Source organism: Barbus barbus (genome assembly GCF_936440315.1).
Source record: "Barbus barbus genome assembly, chromosome: 37".
NCBI lineage: Eukaryota > Metazoa > Chordata > Actinopteri > Cypriniformes > Cyprinidae > Barbus > Barbus barbus.
This window is the reverse complement of record NC_136715.1, coordinates 14,151,572-14,173,645: the sequence shown is the minus strand read 5'-3', so window position 1 is coordinate 14,173,645 and position 22,074 is coordinate 14,151,572. Positions and strand designations below refer to the sequence as shown.

Sequence of the window (22,074 nt, the reverse complement as noted above, 5' to 3'; positions counted from 1 at the left end):
TTATCTGATACTTGAATAAACTAAACCAATGCTATCTAGCTACTACACCTCTCAAAAAGATCATAATAATAACTGTGGTCAGTATTATGTATATTATTAACAGTGTCAGAATTATGCACGATAATCAAATTGTTCACTACAGAGCAATTGTTGAGTTAACATATTGAAACGGTCTACTTTGTTCAGAATGTGCTTTTTATTCATAATATATTCTCAGTTCTGGCTAATATAATAAGATCAGGCGTAATGGCACTTCAATGTTCTCTCTAATATTGATCTGTACCTATACATAGCCATACTGAAGTTGTCAAGTTGTCAGACTAGGAAGTATATTCACCGGCATTACTTTAGCTGCCTATAAATATCTTGCGCGCTATATTTGTACATTATGTGTAAATAGCCAACACTTTTATATGAGACACGTATGTGAGGGTTTGCGTTGCGCTGTTCGCATTACATAAGAGGTATCGCTAACGCTGTTTATACATATTTAGAGTTTATGCCTATCGGGTGTCAGTAAAACAGCAGTATATGACTGTGCTCCAACAATAAAGGCACATTCAACTAGACAGAACGTCAAAATATATATAACCTGACCTCGTGAACAGCATCGAAAATTAATTTATACATATAATATGTAATAAAGACTACGAACTTGAGACTGCATAATGATTTCAAGCATAACTGAGTTTATCATTAGGCTATAAGTTTTGAGTCACTTTTCTCTCCTACCAAATTCAATAACTTTCAAAAAAGGAAAAGCATACGCACCGACTGGGGTTCTGTTTTCTGTTAACATGTAGACTGTATGTAAATACTGTCGCTGTGGAATACGCTGGAAATGAATGCAGCTCAAGCAGAGGCAGACTTATTTAGATACAAGACTGGAGCGCAATGGGCTGTATCACTTACCCGCTGAAGGTCAGAAAGTACAAAGTTGGAACGTAGTTTTTGGAAAGGAGCTGCAACTGTGCAGTCTTCAAATCGACCTGGTATCAGTTCTCTCTACAGACGTATGGGAGCGAAACTGCAAAAGAGCACTGTTTACAACTTCTCGATTATTTTAACAGAACTCACTCCCCTGTGTGATGTGCGATTTGTTGTCTGACTGCGCTGTACCCGTCACCTGTAGCACTTGTGACAGCCGAAGCCACCAATCACAGCGCTCACAGAGCATGGTGGGAAATGTAGTTCAGCTTCATTTATAAATGCTATGGATTTTTCATATGGATTCTAACGGTTTTAAGTAGCTGTATATAGTTAAGACCTTGTCAAAAGGTAAGACACTTGTAGACAAATTTTGTATGAGTTTTTGTATTTTATATTACCTTTATATGTACTTTTATGTGCAGTTACATTTAGCTATTTTGTGCCAATAAGCATAACAAAATTAAACAATTATCCTTAGTTGAACTAGTTTAAGATCAAATGTTTATATTCTAATCTTACTTCTAAAATTAAGCGATAAATGTACAATCAGTCGGTTATTATTGCAAAATAAATAATTGCGTAAAAAGCAGAAGCAAAGGGGCTGACTATGTATGTGACTCTGGACCACAATATCACTCATAATGGTCAATTCTTTGAAATTGAGATGTATATAAGCTTTCCATTGATTTATGGTTCGTTAGGATAGGATATTTGTCTGAGATACAACCATTTGAAAATCTGGAATCTGAGGGTGAAACAAAATCAAAACATTGAGAAAATCGCCTTTAAAGTTGTCCAAATGAAGTCCTTAGCAATGTATATTACTAATCAAAAATTAACTTTTGATATTCTTACGGTAGGAAACTTACAAAATATTTTAATGGGACATGATCTTTACTTAATATCCAAATGATTTTTGGAATAAAAGAAAAATAAATAATTTTAACCCATACAATGGCTATTGCTACAAATATACCCCATCGACTTAAGACTGTTTTTTTTGGTCCATGGTCACATATCTCAATAATTGCACAGATCTCTTGAACACTGATTGGTCAGTCACCGTGTTCAGTGGTTAAGCATTCCTTTTATGCACTGCTGTTCTTCATTCCAATAAGTATATAATTATAAATGCACATTTTTAATAAAAACAGATCAGTGGCATTACAACCAAAGACAATCTACATGACCTGAATTTAAAAAAATAAAATGAAGTAAATTGCATTTGCAGATTTTCAGTGGTTGGGTTTAGTTGTTGTTTCAGATTTGCCCACAGGGTGTCAGTATTGATCCTATTCTTTCCCATACAGGACAGAACCAAAAAATTAAAATACCACACCGATTATGGCATGTATTTTTTAATATAGTGAAACACAAGTGCCTGCCTTTTCCAGTCTGAAACAAAACGTAAGCTTCAAATTAAAAAGCAGCATAGAATTTACTTCACAAAAGCACAACTTCTGGATTTGATTGTAATATGGAAATAAGTGTTGACTTGTTGGATTTTATCTATAGGTTTAATAACTTCTCTTGATCACAAACAATAACATTCTCTTAACCAAAGACACTTTAATATCTAAAACACACAGAAACTCCTTTGCCAACGTGGTCAATTACACATGATTTAACTAGGCAAACATGCACAGTAGCAAAGCCGAACTCAGAATGGCCTCCAAAGAACGCACCGAATACATACAATCTTAGCTTCTGTCCCTAAACCTAACACCAAGCTAAAAGGGCTAGAGCTGACCATAATAGATCATGTTTTAAAAAAAAAAATAATAATTTTCTTTAGATTGAATGGTCATCATGTTTGCCAATTTATAAATTTGCAGAGACAGAATAATAAATCTACAGTTAAGGTGAATCTTGGGAATGCTATTGAAGAAAAAAAATAATAATTAACAATTATTAACATATGATTCAAGATTAGAGTCATGCAAACCCTACTACGCAACTCAGTGCTGATTTTTCTAAACCATACTCAAGGGGCAAAAAAAAAAAAAATAAAAATAAAAGTATACCATGTACTGGGGTAGATGCCATACTTAATTTGAAAAGACTTCTGCTATAAAAACTGAGGGGTGGCAAGCAGAATCTTTTCACAGGGTCTCACTGTTGTGAATTAGGAATTTGATCATTCAGGAAAAGAGAGAGAGGAAAAAAAAAAAGGGTCGACAATGGCATCATGAGATAAATATGGCAGGTACCCAGACTATTAGTCAATTCCCACATACATTGTCATGACACCTTGAGTTTGGATCAGCACACTATAAAAAGCAGCACACTAAGTGCAATGAGTAAAATTCAGCAAAAAAAAAAAAAAAAGACTGCCAAGCCAGGACTTTAGGGTTGGCTGAAACAGGCCTGAATTGTCTTCTGTAATGTTTTTGTAACTGAGAAGACTGGAGTTCAGTCTAATTATATGAGAATGTGGGGTACTGAGGGTGCCACCAGTCCATGAGGCGCACGCTGTGGACAGGGTCCAGCACTACCTGCACCCCTTGTTCACCCCTAAGCTTCTTCCCTCGAATGAGTGGTGAATCCTGGAAATCCAAGCGCACTCGGTGGTGCCTCATGTCTGTGCTCACATTAATGGTGAACTGAAAAATAAGGAGCAAATGATTCATTGTCATTTATGACATCAGCATAACTTGCAATTTGCACTAGAAGTAAAACCTTCCACAAAAACAAATGTGGAAACTTCAGCTTGGTCCAGACCACTGGGCATCATCATCAAATGACTTCCACTTTCTAAAAAGAACAGAGTGCTGAAGTTTCTGAGACAATCGATTTAGCACTACAAATTTCAAGTGAAAGCCAGCAAAAATAATAAAAATAAATTACTGAAATCTGAAATACACCACACAACTTTTGAAATCTGAACAGATTTTCAAACACTAGGCATCATACATTTGCTCACTCTGAAAATAGTTACAGAGGGAAAAACTGGGTGTCATACACTAAACAACATAGGATCACTTTCTGTCAGACTTTTAAAGTTGTTCTGAAAAAATGCAAACTCCTCGGCGAGAAATGAAAACGTTGCAAAATCAGTTCATTATCAAATTTACTTGAATTCCTTCAACTGGAATCAAAAACTGAAGATTAAAAAAATAAATGAGAAGGCGAGCCTATTCCCATTATACAATGTGATTTGTGACATCTCAGATTATTAGAAATCTGCAGACTCTAATTTTTGCCAACTACTGTCAACTCCTCCAGACTGAAAATTTGGGCAAAAGTCAAGTAGTGTATTCCAGCTTTAAAGACCTGATGATTAGAAATCCAGCAACAGGATTACGTTATCCTCCTGTAATTCAACAATATAATACTATGTGAAACGGATTCTGTCATCACTCACCAAAGTTAACGTCATGCCCATTACAACAGAAGTGAAAATGAAATTGAGGGTAGTGACCCGCAGCAGATAACAGTCCGAGTCTGGATTAGTGTGAACATCTTTATACTGCTTGGGCAGCTGAAGACTCAAACCACATCCGTTTTTGCCCTTGGTTGGCTGAAAAAGAAAATCCGACAGAATTAAAACAATTACAGTTTTTCTCAGTCGCTTTGGTGACATCATAAAAGCAGTTTCTCATTCTTTTGAACAAGTTGTGATTGCTTTGTTACATTCATGCAATTGATTAGGTACATTTGTCTGCATTTTCCTACATTATCAGTTGCTAATGTCAGGTTTCTCAAAATGTATTATATAATTCTCTGTGCTATAGTCTTACCCCTCAAAACATCTAGTCATTAGTTCATCGTATAAGTCACTAAATGCAAAATGGTTGAGTTGTCAAACTGTCATGCATATTTTCTACACATTTCTATTAGCCTTTTTGTATATTTGCCATGGATTGTGCAGGTGAATCCTCACTTTCAGTAATGAAGAGAATGTAGATCAACCAATGATAAACCAGTTCTCTGAAATGGCTCAAAGGTGTATCTCATGATCCTTCAATTGGAAAGCATATATAGACAGCGGACAACACAAGAGCAACATAAGAGTTCTGACAATGGATGAACATCCAGGAAACGATCAGGGTCAACAGCTGAGAGGAAGAAGAGGAGTAAGGATGCGTGGTGGTAGGGTATAGAGGCAAAACAGCGGAAGAGGCAGAAGAGGCCAAGGACAGAGGTGCATATCAGATGAAATAAGGGCCAATATTGTGGACCATGTTGTCAATCATGGCCTTACAATTGCTGAGGCGGGTCGAAGGGTGCAGCTAAATATTGGAAGATCGACCGTATCCTCAATAATTCAAACATTTCGTAGAGAGAAAAGGTATGTCAACCAATACCTGTTTACTTGCTGTAATGATTCATAATACAGTGTCCATTTGTATTTTGCAGCATATAGCAAATATACTTTATACAGATACAAACTGCAACACAAACGTGTATTTTTTTTTATATATATATATATATATATATATATATATATATATATATATATATATATATATATATATATATATATTTCCGTGTGAACTTTTTTCTGTTTTATGTAAAAATCATGCATTTTGCATTTCTGCATTTTTCCCCCAAAGGACTGCAAGATTACCTCAGTGATGGCAGAGGACCCCTTTTCACACCTCAACAGGAGGAGGCTTTTTGCACCATGGTCAGAGCAAACAATGCCATTAGACTAAAGGGAGATACAGAGTGCCATTATTGAAGACAACAATGTCTTTCAAAACATCCAATCTGTTAGCATCTCAACTATCTACAGGCTGCTGAAAAGACACCACATGAGTATGTATGAAACAGCTGTACCGTGTACCATTCGAAAGGAATGATGACAGAGTGAAGGAGCTACGGTACCAGTATGTACAGGTAAAATATCTATGTACATACAGCAACATTTTATAGTGATATGTAGTAAAGTAAGCATGACCTGTACAGAAAAAAAAACATTGAATATGTATAAATTTGAGGTAACTGTATGTTGTCCAAAATGAAAATGATGTAATTCATGAAACTAATTTTGTGTGTTTTGGGATACAGCGTATAATGGAATTGGAGTCAAGTGAACCATCTCACAACTTCATATATGTGGATGAGGCTGGCTTCAACCTGACCAAAAGTCTTCGAAATGTCATCGGCCACAGAGCTACTGTTGATTTGCCAGGCCAACGGGGAGGAAATATCAGTAGGTGTGCTGCTATTTCAGAGAACAAATCATATTCCCCGTATAAGGCCATACAACACACAGCATCTCCTCACCTTCTTAGAGACCCTTTACAGGACTCTCATCCCTGATGATGAGAGGGGTCCATTTCAAGATGATTTACCAAAGTACGTGGTAATTTGGGATAATGTGAGATTCCATCACTCACACGCCATCAGGCAATGGTTTGCGACCCACTATAGGATGCTGATGGAATTCCTCCCACCTTATTCCCCATTCCTTAACCCAATTGAGGAGTTCTATTCGGCATGGAGGTGGAAGGTCTATGATCGCCAGCCACATACTCAGATGACCCTGCTGGCTGCCATGGATGTAGCATGTGAGGACATCACATTAGATGCCTGCAGGGGCTTGATAAGACATTCCAAAATATTTTTTCCACGTTGCATTGCAAGGGAAGATATTCGTTGTGATGTAGATGAGAATCTGTGGCCTGACAGACTGGCACGGCAGCAGGTGTAGACAGAATGCACTGCAATTCCTCATACAGTGCTGCATGCAAAAGCAAAGTTCTGCCTAAGGGGTGTTTCCTGTGTTTGCCTTTCTAATTTTGTACTTTCACCTTTGTGCCCATATTTGTTTCTTTTCTATATCAAAATGGCATTGTAATGTGTTTTTGTTTTGTTTTTTTGCCAAACCAATAGTAAAAGTGTAACTGTGAATTCTATTCAGTCTCTTTCAATCAATATCCCACATACAGTAATGTGTACTTTTGAAATGGATATACAGCATACATTAGAAGTGCAGGCTTCTGGATTTCAATACTGTAACTCATCCAAACTCTTGTCATAGTTTACATCAGGTAATACTAGCAGAGTGCACTGCTATATTGAGAACATTACTAAGCATTTGGACTAGCTTGTTTGTGAACAATGACCCAAGGACTTTTCATTCTGATGGCACTGATATGTTCATTGACATAAATGCTTACTTTTGAGAGATGAACTAAAGATTGAGTAAGTAACAGGCTTTAGCACGTTATCCATTGTGTGGTGCTGTTTGTACAAATTGTTTTGAGAAATGCACACACTTCTTTGCAAATATTAAGGATGATTCGAGAAATGCACCAAAGTGACTGAGAAAAACTGTAAATCACATATTTTACTTTTATGATAATGTAGTGAACATACCAGTTTCACAAACTTGAAGTTGAACTCCCACATCGGCTCTGACCTACTTCCAGACACTTTGTTGACCCAAAACAACAAACACTGTGGGAACAAGAAAGGCATCAACACAAAAATCTTCAAATTAAACATTTAAATAAGAGAGTACGTCTACAAACCTTGGAATTGAGGAGTGTAGTAGGTGTCGATTCAGGGAGAGGAGGGCTTTTGGACACCCGCAAGCTAAAGGGCTCATATAAGTGAAAAAGCGAGCGAATAACACGCACACGAAGACAACGCATCTTTGCAATAGAATCAGGTTGAAGGCGATCGGGGAGGTCTGCATCAAGATTATAGTGCCTGGGGAAAAGAAAAAAAAGAATGCTAATACAAAATAAACAAAGAGAAAAATCAATCATGCATAAATACCCTTATTTAACACAGGGATGTCCAGTGGAGTGCAACAGTGCCCAATGTTACAAAAAGCTCCACAAAACATTTTTTAATACCATGTTTTGGCTACCTACCTTTTGTAGAGTCGTGTCCAAAATGCAGCAGTGCACGAGGCAGTCCAAGCATTCTTGCAGATCAAGGAGAATCTGCAGACGTCTTCTGGCCGAATGTATGCAGCAAGCAGAAGCCAAATGTCAATGGGATATTCCTCTCCATCTATGCTCTCACTGTTTTCTGGCATTCATAATGACAGGAGTTACTCAAAATCTCAAGAAAATAATAATATCGGAACAAATCAGAAGAGAAATTCTCAAACGTTTTAGTCAACAAAAACCCTTTGACCTAAAATATTTACTTGATGGACCCACTGAGATTAAGTTAACACCTTTGCATATTCACTGATATTGGTAAATGGTCAAATGGCATGTCAGTAAACAAATAAAACAAACTTTTATTAGAAAATGTTTGTAATTTAATCTCATGAACCCCAGTTTGGGAAATCCTGTATTAGAAAATTTACTGGGCCAAATCCTCTGCAGTTACCTTTGCGTCTTTTGTTTTTCTTTTTGCGGGACCCTTTGATTTCATCTCCTTCCTCTGAGTCCAGTTCATCACTGCTCTCACGGGCTACATTACTCACACCAGCTGCAGAGGAGAGCACTTCCTGCACAGCACCCTGGGATGCCTCAAGTCCACAGAGTAATTTCACTGAAACAGAATAAAGATCAGAGTATTATTTATTTATTTAAGCGTCAAATGTCTAAACTTATTCTCAACATACCGGTTAAAATCATCCTCTAAATAGACTGAACCAAGGGCTGTTCAGGCCTGCTCATGGAGATTTATGTTTAATAAAAGACTGCTGAATCAGCTAATTAAAAGTGTTTGGGGTCATTGTAAAGTACAAGCAAGAGTTTGAGAGCTGAACTAAACTGAGGAGCTCCAGAAGCAGGAGTGAACATCTGCAGTCGAACTCAGGGCTTCATATAATTTGACATGAAAAAAGTTATACTTATGACAAAAAGGCTTTTTGACGCATAATGTGCTATAATCATTATTTTTTTTATGTCATAATTATTATATGCCACAATATTTTTTTTACGTTATTATGGGACGGAAAATAGCTTTCTTTCATGCATCATATTTCGGATTTTACCTTCCTTTTCAATTGCATTAACAACAGCCTTTTTAACTCTTCCCGACTTGACGATGGCGGGGTCGGCATTGGCATAGTCAGCCACAGTTACTGTAAGAAAACATGAAGGAACACAAAGAAATCAAGAGAATGGACTTTGGTTATTATACGCTACACACATCATAACATCAGCCCGCCTCACTCTGCTGTTACCTGACTCCGAGCAAACATCCTCGGCTCTAAATTTCAGCCGTTTTCGGTTCCCTTTCTTGGGCATGACGACAGCGGGGGTCTATGGCCGTTTATCGAGGCTGTGCGCCCTGCCATCTTTCAAGCAGAGGTAACGAAAAAACGATAAAAATGAGGGTGAAATTAAAGAAAGCTCCTCCGGGATCTTCAGCCATCATGGAACTGACGCTCAAGGTCGCGTACATTCTCGCGAGATCTCAGAAAGCAAACGACTCACCAGACTGGACGCTAATTGGACGCAGAAATCATATGTGAGAAGAATTGTCCAATCAGAATCAGATGTTGTATATTCATAACCTCAAGCTTCGGAGAAAAAAATGGTTACGACAAATCATGACGTCATCTCAGCTGTTTCTTTTTTAACGTTTAAACTTTAAAGTCTTGAAGTACCATAAACTGTGCAATAAATATACTAGAGAATCACTTTGAACAACGAAAAGACAACTGAACCTCGAGAAAAGTCATTTTTGCATGGAGTCTGAAATGAACCCTTTTGATTCTTTATTTCTTATGAAATTCATCAGATATATTTCTTCATAAGGTATAGGCCAGGGATGTCAAACTCAGTTCCTGGAGAGTTTAGATGCAACCCTAATTAAACACACCTGATGCAACTAGTCAAGTCCTTCAGGCTTATTTGAAAACTACATGCTTTGTGTGTTGGAGCAGGGTTGGGGGCTGGGGGTTCATATATATATATATATATATATATATATATATATATATATGGGCACTTCATGAAAGGTCCGTGTTTTCTATGAACCTGCCTGCCGCCAGAGGGCGCCGCGCGTGACACCATTTCTCACACTGGCGTCTCGTGCATGACAGTCATGTAGTCGCGTGGTGCTGATGTGAGGAACTCTGATTTTACGGTGTTTGAAGAGCTTTACAGAGCCACGCCGGGTGGGCATGCTTTTCGCTGACGACGTGGGAGACGTTTAACCTTCACGTCCACCAAAGTGTCGGTACATTCATATTTTAAAACATGCGCGAATGTTTGTGGAGATAGCGGAATCGCTGTGTTGCAAGCGGGAATGAGCTCGTAGAGGGAGGAGCGCTTCGCTCAGCTCGCCGTGCAAGGAGATGATGATGATGATGGTGGTGGTGGTGGCAGAGGGATCTGGAGGATGCGGCAGACGCGAATTTCACCGTTTTCAGAAAGGTTAATGGCAACTGTTGGATGTTAAAGCGAAGGGCGCCGAGGTTCAATCAGGTGACATCGGAATATGTGTTTAGCGAGCGCTTTAATGAGCGTCCAGCGAAATGCATCGAGTTCCAAGTCAAACTAGGTGGATAATGTCAGAGCGGAAAAGGCCTCCAGTCATGGACCAGAGAGGTCAAGGTGTGTGAAGAATCTAGACAGAGATGCAGTTAGTGAAATTAGAGGATGCATATGCATTTTAAAATGCATGGACATGTTTAATGTGCGTATAAATTGCATAAAATTTTAACAGTGCACTTCAAACCTGAATTTAAAAAAAAAAGCAATTTCTAATTTGACTTCGACTTCATAGAACACCGATCAATATGATGTGTGAAGTGATGCCAACCATAAATGAGGGGGACTCGGTGAGTTCCCAGAGAGGCTCTCAGAACGGCACGGATGCCGAGTCTAATTTTGAACAGCTGATGGTGAATATGTTGGATGAGCGAGATAAGCTGCTGGAGTCTTTACGGGAGACACAGGAGACCCTCATCCAGTCGCAGACCAAACACCAGGATGTGCTTCACGAGAGAGATGTGCTTCAGAGACAGCTCAACTCCGCGCTACCGCAGGTAAACTCGCATACCTGACACAGGTAGGCTACACGGGAAGTTGCGTCATGACTTACTGTGGTAATCACTGTTAGCGATTATCGTTTTTTCTGTAAAATCTTACAATTTAAATATTAGAACTTCAAACAGTGATAGAAATGTCCATTTTAATAACCGCTAGCAGTTTGACAGTAGATTAAGTTCCCAAAGTGACAATAACTGTAGTGACTGTGGTATGTTGAAAGGGGGGAAAAAGTTATTTATTTGTTCAAAGGCCCTTGAAAGACATGATATCGCTTGAGAAGTGTTTTCTTTCTTTATTTATATCTTTGTTAATGTATTTCCTGGTAAAACATTAGGGCAGAATGATGGAAGGTTTTTTGGTTTGTGTGTGTGGGTGGGTGGGGGGGTATTATGCGTATGGATATTATGTTCACATCATTTACAGTGCTTCATGGGAGTGGACGGGGACAATTTGCTCATTGGTGGAGATTTATTTCCAGAATCTTGTTTGTTGTTTTTCACCTGGTTTTTGAGATGGTCCTCAGAACACAAGATCCAGGGGGCGAGGTTGGATCCAGATCCAACTCCTCCCACCTTACATATACCTAAACCTACCCGTCTCCACCCCCTGATCCCTAAACCCACCCATCTTCATTCTCCACCCCCTAGGTGTGGATCCAACAACGCCCACTGGATCTTTTGTTCTGCAGTGAGGGGCTACTGGGTTTTTCGCTGTTGAGCATTATTATTAAAAAAATGATTTGAAATAATGCAGGCTGATTGACGTGACAAATGCGTACACCTTTTGAATTACAACCTCGTAGCTCTCGGTTGGTCTTGTCTTCAATGGTTTATAAGTTGTTGTTCAAAATCAAATCCCATAAAATGAATGGATTTTTACTTCCAGAACCTGACTGTTGCACTCTATAATATGTTCAGTCATGTTGTCAATTTGTGGGTCAACTTGAAAAGCTAATTTGCTGTGGGCTGGTTGGCTTGCAGATTTTTTTCTGGGTTTTTTTAAATTGCGGGTTTCTGATGTTTGAGTAAATTAAAGGTCTGTGGTTTGAATATTGAAGCCGCTGTGTTTTTTTTAACAAGATGTTGTGAAATGTTTGCCAAATGGATATGGCAATAAGAAAACCGAAGGCTTAAAGGTTTCCTCATTGTTTCTGACTTAAGTAACCAATAATATGTGGAGGAAATGTTTAGCAAATGTGTAGTTATATAAACCAGTTGTCCTCAGCAGAAATGTTCCCGGATTAGTTGTTTCGGCAAAAGAGCTAAAACTGATCTATTATTCATTTTGGGTTTAGTAGTTTTTAAGACCCACTCAATTATAAGAGATGTGTTGTGGTGCTGCTGGTGCCTGGTAAACGCTTGTTTTCACAAAGGTTCATCATTTACTGGAATTTCCTGTGTCCCAGAAACGTCAGCCGTGGTAATTGTGCTTGCATCCCAGTCAAATAATGGCAACAGGGTTACAGTTTAAAGAAAAGCCTTACATTTTTGCAAGATGCATATCAAAATTATTTACTTTTTTCCCTTACTGTATGCACACTGAGTGGTAGGTTAAGCTTGGGTTAAAAAAAATATATAGCAATGACCGTAGAGGGTCCGCGCTAGTGTCTCCTCTTCTGTATCGTGTTGCTCTTTTTGGTAATTCACCAAGGACAAGTGATATTTATCGATTCATCCGAGTATCCTGCCCTCATCCTTCCCCCTGTCTCCCTCAATCCAATTTTATCTTCCACACAAGTGATGCAAAAGCAGCTTACTTCTCAGTTTATGTAACCCAGCTCATCCAGACAGTTAATAGGTGGGATAATATGAATCTTTAAGAACTGTCTGCCTGTGGGAGACTTAATACTCCGTTACCAGCAAACTAGTTTTAAAAGGTGACTGAACCCTGGAAATGGAAACCAGGACTAGCTTTTGTAAAGTAAAGTAAAGTAAAGTCGTGACGTATTGTCAAGTATGGTGACCCATACTCGAAATTGGTGCTCTGCGTTTAACCCATCCAAGTGCACACACACAGCAGTGAGTAGTGAACAAATGCACACACACACACACACACACACACACCGTGAACACACACCCGGAGCAGTGGGCAGCTCAAGGGCACCTCAGTCGTGGTATTGAGGGTGGAGAGAGCGCTGGACATTCCCTCCCCCCACCTACAATCCCTGCCGGCCGGGGGCTCGAACTCGCAACCTTTCGATTACGAGTCCGACTCTCTAACCATTAGGCCACGACTTCCCCCGACAAGGCATCTTGTAGTTAGGAGATGCCTCGCTGTTCTGTCTCTACAGTAAAATTGGACTTCCTCTCTTGCTGCTTGCATGTCTAGGACTATTCAAAGCAAAATGCCTCCTTTCATCTGATGCTCTGAAGCATGAGAGACTTTTGCTAAGTGGCCAATTAATCTAGTTTACAGCCAACGTTTACATTTAAAAACCCATCTATCTGTCTGTCTGTCTGGTCTGTCTGTCTGTCTGCACAACAATTTTATCACATTCAAAATAAATTTTTCTTGAGCACCAAATCGGCATAGAATCATTTCTGAAGAATCATGTGACAGTGAAGACAGGAATAAATTACATTTTAAAACAGTTATTTTAAACACTTATTTTAAAATGCAATCATTTCACATATTGCTGTTGTTACTGTTTTTATTAAAGGGGTCATCAGCTGCCCATTTTATACAAGTTGATTTGATTCTTTAGGGTTTTAATGAAAAGTCTATAACATACTTTGGTTAAAATTTCTCAATGGAAGTGTAAAAAACACCTCCTTTACCCTGTCAAAATCAGCTCTGTTTCAGCAAGCCGTTTTTAATTCATGTTGCTTTAAATACTAATGAGCTCTGCTGATCCCGCCCCTCTGACCCCGCGAAACTGGCTAACTAGCACATTATTAGGAAAGGTGATTTGCAAAGATTCATAAAAACCCTTCTTCTATAGATGAAGCTGGATCACGAATGATTCACGCGAACAGACACATTTAGGCAGATCGGGGATCAGCGCATTCCCTTCAAAACGAAAGTAACCATAATCCTCTGTGTCTTCAGCGGCTCAGATGTCTGAAGTAAATGACGACTGCTATATTCATTATTACATCCAACAACTAAACACTTCAATCGCTTAATCTGAGACATCTTGTCTTCCCCTGCACCGGAGTCGACACAATGGCGGTTGGACTGTTTACAGCTCACTCAGGGCGGGTCTAAGGTAAGACGCGAGTGTCAATCAACTATCGTGGGAGGAACCTGTACAGAACTGCGTCATTCTGACTGGAACCTCAGAACAGCCTGATTTGAGAAAGGGGATTTAAAAAAAAAAAAAACTGGGTGGATTTGTCATTATAGGATGGATGTGTACACACACTTCAAACACACATTTATGTTCAAACAACTTGTAAAGTGAATTTTGCATCTGATGACCCCTTTAAGTAAATGCAGCCTTGGCGAGCATAAGAATTAATTTTTTATTTTTTTATTTCAGCAATATAAAACAGATTGACTGACCACAAACTTTTGAAGAGTAGAGTATATCTTAATAATCTGTAGTTAGACTTTTTAGCTCAATAGAAACTCTTACCACAAAGTCTTATTTAAAACAACCAAACCAATATATTACTGTAGTTTAGTTTGGTTCTTGACTGTAGAATCAGGTCACATAGAAAATTATACAAATTCTGTCAATTCAGTCTCTTGAGGATTCAGTGAATAATTCCCCATTTGCATTGTGTTGTGGGTCCATAGACCGCTGTAGGTGCAGTAGACTGTTTCATTTATAGAGCACACCACCTTTCTTTCTGTTCATAGTGTATGAAGGTAATTATACCTTGCCATGGTTGATCACTTCTGTTTTGGTGGTCTGCAATTGCTGTCAGGCGGCTAATACTGGTGGTAGGTTTGCAAACACAAAGTTGTGCTTTTAATCCTTTAGTTAGGAAAGGAAAGGAAAGGAAGGGAAGTGGTGTGTGGCCAAGTATGGTGTTCCATACTTGGAATTTGTGCTCTGCATTTAACCCATCCAAGTGCACACACACACAGCAGTAAGAAGTGAACAAACACACACACACACTGTGAACACTGCACCTGGGGAACAGTTTGGATTCGGTGCCTTGCTCAAGGCTCTCACCTCAGTCGTGGTATTGAGGGTGGAGAGAGCTCTGGACATTCACTCCCCTCACCTGCAATCCCTGCCAGACCTGAAACTCGAACCCGCAACCTTTGGGTTACAAATCTGACTCTCTAACCATTTGGCCATGACTGCCCCAAGTTAGGTCCTGGAAATGATGACAGTATTGATAATGGCGATGATACATAAACAGTATACAGACTTGATTCTGCAGAGTCATCTTAAAGACAACTGGCGAGGACAGCTGACTGAAATATTTGTCCTGTGTACTCATGGGGTTTACCACAGTGCAGAGTTAGCATCCTCCACTCCTTCTCACTCTTGAATTATAGTCTATCAGGGATGTTGGCTTCTCAGCAGTGCTGTCAATCAAACGTGTTTGTCCATTCAGGGAAAACTGGAGTGCAGATGAGGGCTGGTGAACTGGCCGAATGCCATGCACTGAGCGGGGAGAAAAGCCAGACTGCCTCTATCTGCTGTAGGGAGGAGCTTTGTACCCTGTTTATCTGTGTGATGTTCAGAGGAACTGGTATGTGGAGATAGTTCTTGAGTTGAGCAGTTAAATCCTGAGTTGTCTGCTTGCTCATGTAGAATGGAGGTGAAGTGTGGGATTGTTTTATTTGTCCACCAAACCAAGCGGTTGTTCCGAGAAGTACTTGAATGATAAGCAGAAGCAAAAGGGATCCATTTGATCCCCATAGCACTGTGTGTGATCTGTGGCGGGGTGGATTCTGCAGCAGTGTGTGTCTGAAACACGAGAATACTCTGTCAAGTCCTGCCCGGGAGAGTTGAGACCAGCTATTCAGCGTTTCTGCTGTTTTGTGCTTCGGTATCTGATGAATACTGCCTTTTGATGTCCTTTTCCCTTTTAAATTAGATCAAAAATTGTCATAACGGTAGTGCCATTTTCAGCTTTTTGATGAAATTTGAGGTTTCATTTGATGGTTTAATAAACCAGCATTTTAAACAAACAGCCAATAAAATGTTTAATGCAAGAAGAAAAATACAGTAAAAATGTGGTTAAAATTATGCATTTTCATTTTTTTCAAATGAAAGTCCAAGAAAAATATTTAATTTTTAATTTCACTTGAGACTGAAAAATAAATTATAATGTGCACTGACGGTCAAAGGTTTGGTAATTTATTTTTTATAATAATAATACTGACACCAAACTTTTGAATCTTTACTGTAATTTTAACTAATAATTTGCTTATTGTTTTTTATACAGTAAAATATTTGTATTTATTTTAAAACTTACTTTATTTTAATCTAATGGCACAGTCTTTAGGAAACTTAATTGCCAAATTACACTGTCATGTAATGGATTAATTACTGTAAGGATTAGTATACTGTACACACTGAGAAGAAAGGTACAAAAACTTCACTGGGGCGGTACCTTTTCAAAAAGTACACTTTTATACCTTATTTACCCTGAAGCGGTGCATAGTTGTACCTTAAAAGTACATATTGTTAACTAAAGTGAACATTAAATGGAACGTATTATTTAGGGATGCAACGATACCAATTGTTTAGATCCGATCTGATCCAGAAAATTCTGAGTATCGGCCAATTCCAATCCGATACAGCGCAGTTTTTTTTTTGTTTTTTTTTTATCAATGTAGAATTTTATACTTTTGTGTGTTGACCTGATCCTCTACTTCATTTTAATTTAAACTTCATTTTACTTCATTTGTAATCTACTTCAATCAACTTCATTTTAATGAAAAATAACAAATGAAAAAATGTCATCATAATCTGACAAAAATACTATTATAAACTAGGTTGGTGGATAATTTAGCAGTAAAATTTATTCTAGAAATATCATGAATGCACAATTTTATAAAATCTAAACATTTAGTGAAATAACATTTATTTAGTGGGGAACAAATAAAAGTGAAAAAGTGTAAGATGCTACACATTGCTCTTTGTATTGTTGTAAAATACATTAATGAAAACAAGTAAATGCATTTATATATGTAAACTATAAAATTAAAAGACATTTATTTTAAATGTATAGCACCATAATGAAGACAGCAACATATGATAGAGGAGTCCTATCTATCATATGTTGCTGGCTTCATTACTGTGCTATACATTAGATCAGTGATACTCAAATCTGGCTCGCGAGATCCACTTTCCACAGTTTAGCTCCAACCCTGTTCAAACTCACCGACCTGTGATTTTCTAATGATCCTGAAGACACTGATTAGCATGCTCAGGTGTGTTTGATTAGGGTTAGAGCTAAACTCTGCAGGAAAGTGGATCTCGCGAGCCAGATTTGAGTATGCTTGCATTAGATTATTAATAGCCTTTCTTGTTCTGTCCTTTCATAGGACAGAACAAGAAATATTATAAAAAAAAAATTTCATTGCGCGAAAGTATTATACGAAAAGCTCCAATACAGAGCGGCACAGAATGATGCGCTTGAAGCAACACGGAGTCACAGCGTGCAGATAAGAGATATGCCAATAAGAGAAAGAGATATTGATCCGCAGTTTATTAAATCTGCAATAGTTTATTGAGCCTTTTGTCTGCGGAACGGCTTCAGAACACTTGGACTTTGACTTTATGGTGCTAGATGCTTTATATTTTTGTGCTTTCGAGGGGCATAACAACAACACAGAATAGCATATGCACAATATCGGATTTGGATCGGTCTCGTCTGAATGCCAGTATCAGAGCCGCTACCGATACTAAGTATGGGATTGATGCATCCCTAATATTAGTACCTTTTAAATGGGTACCACCCCAGTGAAGATTTTGTACCTTTTTGTCTGAGAGTGTACAGTATCTTAATCCTTATAAAAAATAAATACTTTTATGATAAGAGACCCCAGAACATCTTCTGCCCTATTAACCCATGGAATGACATTAGCTGTACTGACAACACAACTGCGCTTCCTCTCGCGTCATTGAGCGACTCCGCATTCCCCAACTCTCAGTGATAGATGAGCCTGATCAATAGATGCTATTTTCTCATCACTGCCTCATTGGAGGATGTCTCAGTTTTGCAGAGTCTCTGAAAATTTACACTCTACCCTCAGAGAACAGTGTGATCCAGCAGACAATTTAATTTTAGGCAGCTGGGCCAATATTATAGTGATAACATGAGGCAGAAAATACCACTGCTGTTTCTCACACACTGATAATTATGTTTCATCAAATTGTCAATTTCAGTTTATGATTGTTTATAATATGAGAAAGAAACAGTACTGGCTTTGTTTTCTTAAACTAAAGTATCCTCACACCATTGCAGACTGGTACCGTGCCAGCACAGGTGTGAAAACAGCCTCACATGGCTTTTGGCAGCTGCCGTAATCTCCAGCATGACACCTCTGAGCCGCCGGACCCTCCCCAGCAGCTGCGGGCGATTTGTTGATTTAACCACACACATGCAAATATTTCACTCTGTTTTTCTGTTTGGACAAAATGATGCTCTTCATTTTTATTGATTTTATATTTACTGTTATTTCACAGCACTGTCAAGCATACATAAATCTATTTATGTTTTTTTTTTTTTTTTGGAAATGACAATGTTCTTCTTTTTAAAGTGGACCACCTTGACATTATAGTATGTCAGGCATTTAGGACTGGAAATCTTTTGGGTCAGCTGGCTCATGGTTTCTATTGCAGCTGATTGAAAGCTAATGAAATTTGGATCCGCCCCTTCACATTTTTGCTCTGCTGTGAAATCACACAGATTATTATTTTTTTTGTGCATGTAATTAAATTAAAATGGAGCACCCCCGAAGCGTGTGGCCAGCTTATGTCTGAAGACATTTGTGCACTCGAGCTTGTAGTGCACAGCTGACTGTACAGAAGTGCCGGAGAAAAGGACAATATTCTCAAATGATCTCTAACAACACTTTCACATTAAGGTCTTTTACCCAGATGGCTTTACAAGTGCAATTAAGTTAGAAGAACCATGATCCTGTGTTCCTAGACAAAATAACTTGTCAAGCTGATTTAATCAAGTCTAACTATGCATTTTTTAAAAATAAAGGTTGCAAACGGGCTTGTTTTCGCAGTGATGCCAGAGAAGAACCATTTTGGGTTCCCCAAAAAAACTTTCAGTTAACCGTTCTTAAAGGAATAATTCACCCAAAAATGTTAATTTGCTGAAGATTTACTCACTGTTAGGCCATCCAAGATGTAGATGAGTTTTTTATTATTGGAACAGATCTGGAAAAATTTAGCTCTAACCCTAACCAAACACACCTGAGCATGCTAATCAAAAGTCTTCAGGATCATTAGAAAATCACAGGTAGATGAGTTTGATCAGGCTTGGAGCTAAATTCTGCAGGAAAGTGGATCTCGCGAGCCAGATTTGAGGATCACTGCTCTACAGTGTCAGAATGAGAGTCCAAGCAGCTAATATTCAATATGACTCAAATTCATCAATTGATGTCTTGTGACACAAAAGTGTGTAAGAAATCCATAATTTAGATTTAAGACTTTTAACCAACGCTTCTGGCCAAAATACAAAAAAAGTCCACAATCTTTGAGTGAAAAAGGTCTCTTAAAAGTTACCTGTTGTTCTCTCAAATTAAAATCCACCAATATATTTGTTTAGAACTGTTTTGCACTGATTTTTCCTTGATCTGTGTTTATTTTTCTCCTGATTCAGATGAGAGGACTGGATAAAGCCATATTATGTCTAGAGGGCTCGTTTGAAGTTAAACAAACAAAATATATATATATGTATATATGTATGTTTATATTCTTATTTATTTATATTTAATGATGGATTTGTGAGGTGCTGCATGTTTGTAAGAAACAAAGCATTAATTGATGGACTGGCTTCATGTTGTGGGTTATTTTAATGTATTCATCAGCTGTTTGGACTCTCATTCTAATGGCACCCATTCACTGCAGAGGATCCACTGGTGAGCAAGTAATGTAATGCTAAATTTCTCGAAATCTGTTTTGATGAAGAAACAAACCATCTACACCTTGGATGGCCTGAAGATGAGTACATTTTCTGCAAATTTTTATTTGAGAGTGAGCTATTCCTTTTAAATAAACCAATTCCAATAAACCTTTACTTCTAAGAGTGTATGTGTAAGGTATTATTTTTTGACTATAGCTGCACCAAATGCAATAATAATTGTTTCAGGCAGGTTTCCCAAAGGAAAGATAGAAAGGAAAGGGCTGTTATTATATGTAATCCAAGATGCCCTTTCTTTGTCATGTTTGAGTATAAAAGTCATTTTGCTATCTATAGCTTTATGTTAACATCAGATGTGAGAAGAGACAAGAGCCCTTGATATAATAGAGGGGAAATTGATTTGCAATTTCTCAAGGACCTTTTTCTTCAAGATTTTAATAGTCTGAGGGTCTCTTGTAGGGGATTATGAGATCTAGGGTTGTATACCAACCATATAAAATTCAGGAAGGGACTGTCATGGTGGTCTGGGGTTATGATTGTCATGCCAAAATTTGTCATGTACGGACCCTTAGGGAATTATATGTGAAACTGGTCTGTAATCTTTGGTGTGTTTTCCTCCAGGCGTGATATGAGCGTAATTCCACTCAGATGCTGTGGTAGGGGATTAGGAAGAGAGCTTTGGTGACTTGACAAATAGTGAAAGAGTGAGGCAAAGTGAGAGGAAGAGAGTCACAGAGCAAGCGAGAGAGTTTTGAGTATCTTAAGGGATTAGTCTGAGGGCAGTTACTGTGTGCAGAGGGGGAAAAAACTGTGAAATGTTGGAGACAAGGTGAGAATTACAGAGGTTGGGAAAAAGTGCAGTTTGACAGCTTTTTCTAGGTCACGCTAAAATGTTGGCTTGTGTCACGGGCTAAAAATGACAGTGTTTATGTATATTTTAGAGACTTGCACTGTATGGGCGAGCAGGGAGGAGAACGGGAGGAGTGCAGCCTCGCATGACTTGCTCTATTTTTATTTTTCAAGATGCTGTGACTTTCTTGTGTGACTCATTTTATGCCAGCTTTTGCATAGTTAGGTAATAAGCAGGCAAAATATCTTCCTATTGTGACAAAACAAGTGATCAAAAATATGCAATTTCTTTGGGGGGGGGGTCAAAGATCAAAGATCGCTGTCTCTTGTTTCAAGCAAATAATTGGCTCTGTTTGAACTGGTACAGTTTTTTTTATATTTTAGGATCAGCTTCTTATCAAAGTAACAGTACTCCTCACATCAGTGCTGGCTGAGTTAGTCACCAAGGTTTAATAGGAAAGGTTAAGGTGATTCTTTGTTTTCTGTGCCGCTCTGCCTCTACTGTAGCTCGCTGCCACACCCACAGCTGGTGCCTTGTGATGTCCTCGCTATGCCATGCACAACCCTGGCCAGAGTTCACTCCTTTGTTCATTCACCTAAAGATAATATTCTTGAACACTAATGAAAATATTGCTGCGAGTGCTTTCACACAGCTTGACGCCATGTCTTAGCCTCTGTAGGTTTGCCAAACCATCTGCCACCAAAGGCTCTCAGCGCGATTAGCGCACCGAGATGCCAATTTGTCCCTTCTTGCCATCAGATGGGGTGAATATTAGCGACAACATGGAAACTGTCACACCTGAATGAGGGTTTTTAAGAAATTAGCACTTTGCATGACTTTTTAAGCACCCAGTTTGGCTTATTTAGCTTTAGCAAAACATATAATTGTGTGTATTTCTTCATACAGATTTTTCCAAGCATGAATGAATGCAGAACTGTGGTGACTAAAGCTTCGATAAAACGTCATCGCACTCACCGTTAATATAATGTAGTACCTAGATTGCTAGTAAAACCAGTTTTCTTTTGAGAAGGGAAATATGCTGTGTCATTGTATGCCGCTCTGCCTTCTGAGCTTGCAGTGTGATCTTTCAGTAGAAATGTCCAGCTCTGTATTACAGAAGCACATCAGACGTGTTGATCTGTGTGCAGTACATTAACTTCAGCTGTCTGTCACTCAGGCCTAAAACAAGAAAGTGTTTCCCTCAAGAGCTTAACTGTCAGTGTGACTGCAGTTTATCAGAAAACAGCCCGTCTCGAAACTTCTGCAATGCTTCCACACCATCAGTGGAGTGCTGAACCCTTCTGAGGCCCAGCACTCATATATAGCATTAGCGCACGGTGAGGAGGCTGTATGTGGGGTATTT

General features: G+C 38.6%; 3 protein-coding genes across 8 annotated transcripts in view; 1 reads left to right on the top strand and 2 right to left on the bottom strand.

Moving 5' to 3' along the window:
* Positions 1–1,130, bottom strand: part of LOC306857176 (transcription factor EB-like) — a 37,957-nt gene extending 36,827 nt beyond the window's left edge. The window contains exon 1 of one of the 5 annotated variants that reach the window (XR_013783074.1): positions 913–1,073. The gene's annotated coding sequence lies outside the window, so the exon portion shown is untranslated. Of the gene's footprint in view, positions 1–912 lie in introns of all 5 variants that reach the window. The other 4 variants (XM_079396948.1, XM_079396949.1, XM_079396945.1 and 1 more) reach the window with 4 other exon arrangements.
* Positions 1,131–2,057: 927 nt separating this feature from the next.
* Positions 2,058–9,237, bottom strand: LOC306856821 (transmembrane protein 183A-like). Of its 2 annotated transcripts, XM_079396305.1 has the most exons (9): positions 9,035–9,237; positions 8,843–8,932; positions 8,230–8,394; positions 7,761–7,920; positions 7,413–7,593; positions 7,258–7,338; positions 5,501–5,584; positions 4,295–4,450; positions 2,265–3,533 (listed from the first exon to the last, which is right to left on the bottom strand). In XM_079396305.1, the coding sequence occupies exons 1-9, from the start codon at positions 9,096–9,098 to the stop codon at positions 3,348–3,350; spliced, it is 1,167 nt and encodes a 388-aa protein (XP_079252431.1). In that variant the 5' UTR covers positions 9,099–9,237; the 3' UTR covers positions 2,265–3,347. The 2 variants fall into 2 exon arrangements, with proteins under 2 accessions (XP_079252432.1, XP_079252431.1); XM_079396306.1 differs by lacking the exon at positions 5,501–5,584 and having other exon boundaries at positions 2,058–3,533.
* A 1,360-nt stretch (positions 9,238–10,597) lies between these two features.
* The window catches only part of LOC306857116 (liprin-alpha-4-like), a gene marked incomplete at its 5' end in the record, with an annotated part of 99,979 nt that continues 88,502 nt past the window's right edge, over positions 10,598–22,074 (top strand). Inside the window, one exon of the mRNA XM_079396819.1 lies at positions 10,598–10,846. Coding sequence (XP_079252945.1) covers positions 10,598–10,846 — 249 coding nt within the window. The remainder of the gene's footprint in view (positions 10,847–22,074) is intronic.

Excerpts from the sequence above, each read along its gene's own strand:
- LOC306856821 (XM_079396305.1), bottom strand. The coding sequence starts at position 9,098 with ATGCCCAAGAAAGGGAACCGAAAACGGCTGAAATTTAGAGCCGAGGAT. Across the intron at positions 5,585-7,257 it reads ACTTCAAGTTTGTGAAACTG|TCTAATGGCATTGTTTGCTC; the intron begins GTATGTTCACTA and ends ATCTCCCTTTAG. Across the intron at positions 3,534-4,294 it reads TGGGCATGACGTTAACTTTG|TTCACCATTAATGTGAGCAC; the intron begins GTGAGTGATGAC and ends CTTATTTTTCAG.